Source organism: Eptatretus burgeri, chromosome 12 (genome assembly GCF_056783735.1).
Source record: "Eptatretus burgeri isolate ZD-2024b chromosome 12, Ebu_testis_v1, whole genome shotgun sequence".
Taxonomy (NCBI): Eukaryota; Metazoa; Chordata; class Myxini; order Myxiniformes; family Myxinidae; genus Eptatretus; species Eptatretus burgeri.
In genome coordinates this window covers 30266815-30275020 of record NC_140972.1, presented here as the reverse complement: position 1 = coordinate 30275020, position 8206 = coordinate 30266815, and the positions used below count along the sequence as shown (strand labels likewise).

Below are 8206 nucleotides of genomic sequence, written 5' to 3'. Positions count from 1 at the left end.
ACCCAACCTCATCGGATGCACACCAATGAGGGACAGACTGTCACGAGCCAAGACTGGAAAAATGCGACGTGAAGAAGAAGAGGAGATAAATACACGAGAGGATACAGGAAAAAGGCGAGATCCTATGAGGAAAAAGGAGGCTCACACAATCAGGGTAAGAGGAGAAGAAAGTATGAGTCAAGAGAGAAAGCTTTTCCTGAGAGGAGGTAAAACTCAGGGATCCTGAGAGGAAGAGAAAGAGGGGCAGAAAGCTCAGAGACTGAGAAAGCTCAAGAGAGGAAGAGTTTTTTGGGCCCTGTTCTTTTTCTGGTTTTCATCAATGATCTCTCCGATTCGCTGGAAAATCCTCTTTATCTCTTTGCTGATGACTCCACCCTCTGTCGTACCATCTGTCATCACTCATATTGGCAAGCAGCAGCTTCTTCACTCTCTGTAGATCTGGATAAAATCACAAGCTGGTTCAACACTTGGAACGTCTTTCAATCGACTTCGACTCTATCGACTTCGACTCCAACTCTGCAACCGGACCCGACGGCATCAGCTCACGTGTCCTAAAAACCTGCTCTGCTGCTCTCGTGCGTGCTTCCTCTCTCGGCCCTGTTCACCCATTTATTTTCCTTTGGTCATCTTCCATCTGCTTGGAAATCAGCCAACATCACAGCATTACATGAAAAGGTGCAAAAACGGATCCCCTTAACTACGGAGCTATCAGCTTACTGTAACTTCCAATCATCAGCAAGGTCATGGAATCCATCATCGCAGTTGAAGTTGACATAAAAGCATTCCTCTTCTCCAACAGCCTCATCTCAGATCATCAATTGGGATTCAGACATGGTCACTCGAACTTGGACATGCTGCTTCGACTCTCCCAATAATGGTGGAGGCCCTCAATATCAGACATGTGATCAGGTCTGTCTCTCTGGACATATCTCGAGCTTTCGATGCAACCTGTCATCCTGCCTTGCTCTCCAAACTGTCTGCTTATCGAAGCCAAGGTCAACTCTACTCTCATAGACAACGTGTGGCTCTTAACGGAACCCTTTCATCACCTCTCACTGTCAAGGCTGGAGTACCCCGAGACAGTGTTCACAGCCCCATTATATTCCTAATCTTCATTCATCTCATTGACTCCCGAGAACATCCTCATTATCTCTTTGCTGATGACTTCACTCTCTGCTGTGACATCCCTCATCCTTCTGACAGACAGGCAGCAGCCTCTTCCCTCTCCTCAGACCTTGACAAAAAAAATATATATATCTTCTTCTTCTTCTTTCGGCTGGTCCCGTTCGGGGTCGCCACAGCGGATCATCCGTATGATCCGCATAGTGATTTAGCACATGTTTTACGCCGGATGCCCTTCCTGACGCAACCCTGGTCGCCTCTTACGACACAGGGATATGGTACACCTATTTTAACCGGGGTATACACCGGCCCAGTACACTGGTACTCATTTCGCCGACCTCGGAAGGATAACAGGCTGAGTGAACACCCTGGTGTATTAATTCAGTGGCCCAACGGGGATTGAACTCGGGACCTTTTGGATCCCAAGCCGCTGCCCTCACCACTGCGCCAACACCAGGATATATATATATATATATATATATATATATATATATATATATAAATATATATATACATATATAGATATATATATATAAATATATATATATATAGATATATATATATAAATATATATATATATACATATATATATATATATATATATATATATATATATATATATATATATATATATATATACATACATACATATACATATACATATTTTGCTTACATATCCACATTGTCCACCCTTTGCGTTCTTCCTTCCCTTCATCGTTACCTGCATCCCTTGTTTATCAGTCTCCGACTACTTTCTTCCTCCACCCTGCAGTTGGGGTTTCCCCTTTCTCCTGCTGTTCCTTTTGTTATGTGTCCTGATTTCTTCTGTCATAGCTCTTCCACAAGCCTAAGTCATGCAAAAAATATAAACATATCCCCCTATTTTCCATTGATACAATGCCCCGATATTTGCGGATTCCACATTCGTGGCATTCATCAGGAACATATCTTTCACATTTTGTTGTGTTACAGCATCAATTTATTATGGATAAAATTTAATTTATTTTTTGTTACCGATCTACCCAAAATACCCCGTAATGACAAAGTGAAAACATGTTTTTAGAAATGTTTACAAGTGAATTAAAAATTAAATGCTGGAATGTCTTGCATCAATAAGTATTCAACCCCTTTGCTATGACACTCCAAATCGAGCTCAGGTGCATCCAATTCCCCTTGATCACCCTTGAGATATCCTTACAACTTGATTGGAGTCCACCAGTGGCCAACTAAATTGATTTTACATGATTTAGAAAGAAACACACCTTTCTATATAAGGTCCCACAGTAGACAGTGCACGTTGGAGAAGAAACCGTCATCATATCTAATTTGTTGTTGCATCTAATTTTATAAATTCACTACTGGATTCAGACTTTTGTATCCCAGTGTGTGTGTTTGAATGTTTTTGAAAATGATGCGCAAGTCCTCTGTGACAACAGATGCTGGGCCCTTGTTCATTGCACACACTCATCGGTCCTTTTCAAAAGCGTTCTCACCATTCGTACACTTTTTTTTTTTCTGTGGCATGCAGTTCTTATCATGTTCAGTCATTCTAGCAATGCCCCAAGGTTTGACACCTTCACCAAGCAAAGATCGGATGACTCTCACTGCTCTACAACGGTGCACTCTTGTGGAGGGACAGCCATCTCACACAGGGAAGTCGGGTATGAAGTGGTCAGCAAATGACTTGGTCTTGCCTCCAATGATATCGCATGTACTACAGTTATTGGATTACACACACGTACTTTGACTTCGAGTAGTGCGTGCGTGCATACGCACATCTTCATGAAGAAGCAGGTGGTAATTGGAATAAGCAATGTGATCCATTATTGTATAATATGGTATAGATGTGATACATGAGATCAACAATAACCTCGTAAGTCAAGAAATATCTTCCTGTTCAAGTATATTATTTAGTGTTGCAACCTCATCACATCATTGGGATAAAACCATTGCAAAGCATTTCAGAAATGGCTTTATCTCGTAAACTGTTATAATGTTGCTAATACTGATATATTGTTTGTGGGCAACATCCTCTGTCCACATGTAATCTTGACCATTATTGAAAAAGGACAATTTCTGGTTTACACCTGTGGGAACTGAAGATCCAAAACCATGAACTCAAACATGGCGCTCGAGGCTGGGCCCACACCATTCCGAGCGACGAGAGTCCCTCACGACGGGTGCACAGTTTTACCCCAAAAGCACATTTTATTGCATCCTTCAAAATTACTTCATCTTATCATGAACACCATGTCCTGCGCCAAGGAAGGTCTTGCTCTGTCCGGATCTGGGCATGGCACGCGGGGGCCAAGTAATGGACCGGAGGCGGAGAAGAACTCTACCCGCGGGTCTGCGTCCAGGTACACCGTGCATGATGTTGCCCATGAATCGATGATCCAAGTGATTTTCGTTAAGTGTCAGTGAGGGCCGAAGGAGACCACACGCAGACAGGAGCCGAGGGGATTATTCATTCGAACGACCCGAAAGCAAACATTTGTGCTAAATTTTCGTTCTTTCAGGTGGGCATCGTTTGAGCTCACAATCATAATTACGAGGTGGGTGGTGTACATCGACCTCGTATTTTCCAAGTGGGAGGGTTCGTGTGTGTGTGTGTGTGTGTGTGTGTGTGTGTGTGTGCGTGGTGTTCAGTGGGGATCGAATGTGGGCAGAGAAAGACAATAGCAGTTTCTCCAGAAATAGCATTCAGATTGCTGGGTTGACGTGGATCTGGAGGATTATTCTTTTTTTTTTCCGAGTCTCCTCCGTACAATGGAGAACAGCTGCGAGAAAATCCTTGATTCCTTACAAAGGGTGCATTTACCAGGAACGTTCAAAAAGGTCTTGGATCGACCAACAATACCCTGAGAAATACTCTAGGCTCATTTTTTTTTAAATATTACTTTTTAACATAAAAGTATATATAATTGGTAAGGAGAGCAGGTAAGCTTCGAGGTGTGTTCATGATCGCCTCTGAGTTATCTATCCCAGGTTTGAATCCCGAAGCAGCTATAAACTGTGTTTCACATGTAGGGCGATTCATCATTGTGTGTGCCACCCATCAGATGGATGGATGTATGGATGTATGGATGTTGAGCTGGAGGTGCCATCTGCCAGCATCGATCCTTGATGGACGTTACAGGTAGTAAGTAGTGCATGTTTTGGAAAATAAACAAAACTGAGCTGTTTCTCAGACGATTGTGAGATTCTCGTTCGGTAAACCTGTTGAACACTACCCTGGACCTTCCTGGTCCTCCCAGAAACGTGAATGGGTAGTTGCCACGTCTGTTCGGTGGGCACAAGAAAATGATTGATACTTATTGAACGCCACTGATTCAGAAGTTTACGACCGGAAAATTTGGCATCAGAATCAGAGGTCAAGCGAGCTCTTGTTGGCTTTCGCTGAAGGTTCATGTTGTATTGTGCACGTTCAGAACATTCCTGTACGGCCACCGACTGCAAGCAGAGAGCTAATTCGTTCGGACAAAACTCTGGTGCTGAACTTACAGTCCCACTCTCAAAACGCAGACATTATCCACGAGGAATTTCAATGCTGTCTGCAAAACACATTTTGCGCAAGTATCGAGGGAGCGATGTAAGTGGAACACCGCGTGTCGGGTTTGGGGGATTTCTCGGGGCTCTCGGGCTCTATCTGTTCTTCGGGAGTGGGAATGGAAACACAAACGCCCATTGTAAGCCACGCTGGATGTCATTACCTTCCCCGTCGTGCCTTCTCCTCTGGCATGGCTCGTGCTTCTCAAAATATTTCCTCTGCGGGCGAACTGCATACCTCAATATCTCTCTCTCTCTCTCTCTCTCTCTCTCTCTCTCTCTCTCTCTCTCTCTCTCTCTCTCTCTCTCTCTCTCTCTCTCTCTCTCTCTCTCTCTCTCTCTCTCTCTCTCTCTCTCTCTCTCTCTCTCTCTCTCTCTCTCTCTCTCTCTCTCTCTCTCTCTCTCTCTCTCTCTCTCTCTCTCTCTCTCTCTCTCTCTCTCTCTCTCTCTCTCTGTCTCTGTCTCTGTCTCTGTCTCTGTCTCTGTCTCTGTCTCTGTCTCTGTCTCTGTCTCTGTCTCTCTCTCTCCGTCATCCTTTTAATAAACTACTTCTACTACAATACCTTTTGCAGGCCAAAATTCTTATTCCCACATTATCGAGTGGGCCCGTGAACGTTTTATGGTGCAAGTCTTTCACGAACAGGCTGGCCAGGCCTGACATTTGCCTGAAGTTTTTTTTTGGAAGGATTTTGTAATTTGTTCAGGGTGCCGGTGATGACTCAACGACTCTTCAAGAAACACGCAGTGGAACCTTTCACATCTAGCAACTAATGCTGGCATATGGGACACTCTGCTTAACACGTCATTCAGTATGTGAACACACACCAGAATGACAGTTCACAGCTGGGTTGGGGTTCTAACGCAGACTAGACAGCTCTGAGGAGAGTGTGCATACCTCCAGGTTGTCCTGCCAGCCCTTTTATGACCAAATGGGAAGCATTGACAAGGAGGTAAACAAATCTAAATGGCCATTTATAGAAATCAAATATATAGTTTGTGAATATATGATATGGTTTCACAGTCTTAACATTCTTTGAGGCAAAAGATAGTTTCAATTACATGAAATACTTTTCATTTCCCCACAGGCTTGGCTCCTAATCGTAACCAGACCTGCTGCTCTTACATAAACAATGTAAGGGTTAAATATTCGTTCTTTTATGTGTACGAGTACAAATGCAGTGTAATATTGTATTTTGTACACAAGAGTTTCCTCGGGGCTGGTGGATAGCTTAGATGTGTGCACACTCGCCTGTGAGTGGTCGAGCTTGGGTTTGAATCCCGACCCAGCTACAAACTGTCGTCCTGGTGTTGCGCATGTGGGGCAAGGCATCAGTGTGTGTGTGTGTGTGTGTGTGTGTGTGTGTGTGTGTGTGTGTGTGTGTGTGTGTGTGTGTGTGTGTGTGCGCATCATCCAATGGATGGACCTGAAGCCAGATGACGTCTTTGTTTGACGTGAGAGATCCCGCAGTGTCTTTCTCGAAAAGTCGGCAAGTTATCGCCGGCACCCTGAACAAATGACAAATTGCAGCCCAAATCACCTTCAGTCGACATCAGGCCTGGCCAGCCGATTGGTGAAAGACTTCGGCCAAAAACATTACCTGGCCGACCCCTCAATAACTGGGAATACTTGGGACTGTTAAAGAGTTAGTAGGAGTAGAAACAGCAGCAGCAGCAGCGATGACGATGACAATGAGGACGATTCTTGACAGCCACACATTAGACGGTTAATATAAATCCAGCAATCTTTTTGTCCCATATTTTTAGATCAATTTCCGACGGGCTCCGGAAGGACGGAACTTCGTCTTGAACAGCTGTACAGTGAGTACACCCCTCATTGCTTGGCCGGAAAGAAGCATCGCAATGGTGTGGATACGTGGGAATTGCGCAGGCGTGGGTGCACTTTGAAAGGTACAAAAAGAAATTTGCAGACAGAGTTTCTGTTACATTTGCTGACTTAAGGTTTCTGTGATTATTGCAGTTCTGCTCGCCATCGGCGCAGACAAGCTCGCAGCTGCTGGTTTTTGTAATTTTTTTTTCTTCTTTTTAACTCTCAGGGGCTGATGGATTGCTCGTGAAGTGTGCGTATGGAATAAATGAACCCTGGGAAAGTTGCACACGAGACCAGGATCTGCAGCCGTACCCCGATGCAGACTATTTGTTTCTGTATGCGAATGCTTGAAGCATTGCCCCTTGTGACTTCCAGCCAAAGCATTCTTTTGTCAAACATAATTTTTAGGCCTTGGATTGTGTTACATGGATGTATGATGTATGTATGTATGTATGTATGTATGTATGTGTATTATTCCCAAACTAGGATGGAGCAGACCATCGGTAATAATGACATGCTTAAGGTCTAAGACTCCTTTTCTTGCTTTCCTCCAGCATGTGAACGAAAGTGAGTTGCAAGTACAAAACGCCATGTGCTGGGTTGGATAGATTATTCAGTGAGATGATGTCTGCACAAAATTGGACGAAACATTGCCTGAGACTTGGTTTGTTCCTTCCTGTTTGCTTCGAAATTTTGGGATTGCAACCTAGAAACAACTTGCAGGGAACTTTTTTTTAGATCCTCGTGGAGGATCTCTAAGTCTTACTCACGTTGTTGTTCTTCATCTTCTTCTTGTGGACTTTTTTGTTTCACAGCCTCCAGTTTTCATCGAAACTTCCTGAAACTTGGCATATATATGTAAATATACCCTGCGCAGACAGTAACCATCTCCGATTTTGAAAATTCCTCCGAGAAAAAAAAGTTATGACGTCAAAATATCTCCACTAATGGAAATCACCTAAAAAGTTATCTCCGAAACTAGGAAAGCTTTTTGAATTGTTTGCGAGAATTGAACGGAGCATTAGCAGAAATGAATTACCGCACATATGATACATCACTATGACGTCATATCAATTTTTATGACGTCATTCCTATTTTTTGACATTTTTTGTTTCACAACCCAGAGTTTTCATCGGATCTTCGTGAAACTTGCCACATATATGCAGAAAGCCCACGTGCAGGCAGTAACCATCTCCGATTTTTGAAATTATTCCTAGAAAAAAAGTTGACGTCATAACATCGCCGCTAATGTAAATCGCCTATACCGTTATCTCCGAAACTAGGCAAGCTGTTTGAATTTTGTTTGCGGGAATCAAGCCGGGCATTAGCACAGATAATTTCTCGCAAACCTGATACATCACAATGACGTCATATTCGTTTTTATGACGTCATTAAGAGGACGAGGATCTTAGCTCATTCGAGCTTGTTTTGAAAAATCATGGATAATCCCACTTGTGCCTACCTTGGAAGTATATATATATATATATATATATATATATATATATATATATATATATATATATATATATATATATATATATATATATATATATATAGACATTGTGTTAATACCTCCTAGCTTGGTAAAGCAGCAAAGCACAGTTCGCATCCCATCGAAGCTGAAACTGTGTTATCTGTGAGCAGAAATGTCCATCTGCCACACGAGAACATTACCTCTACTTTTCTGCCTCACCAACCAGGAGGGGA

The 8206-nt window shown here is 43.1% G+C and overlaps 1 protein-coding gene across 1 annotated transcript; it reads left to right on the top strand.

Moving 5' to 3' along the window:
• The first annotated feature begins 2656 nt into the window (after positions 1-2656).
• LOC147015349 (uncharacterized) lies at positions 2657-7088 on the top strand. Its single transcript, XM_085849158.1, has 3 exons — positions 2657-2783; positions 6436-6579; positions 6726-7088. Exons 1-3 carry the CDS (start codon positions 2678-2680, stop codon positions 6848-6850), a joined length of 375 nt encoding a protein of 124 aa, XP_085705284.1. The 5' UTR covers positions 2657-2677; the 3' UTR covers positions 6851-7088.
• Positions 7089-8206: the final 1118 nt, after the last annotated feature.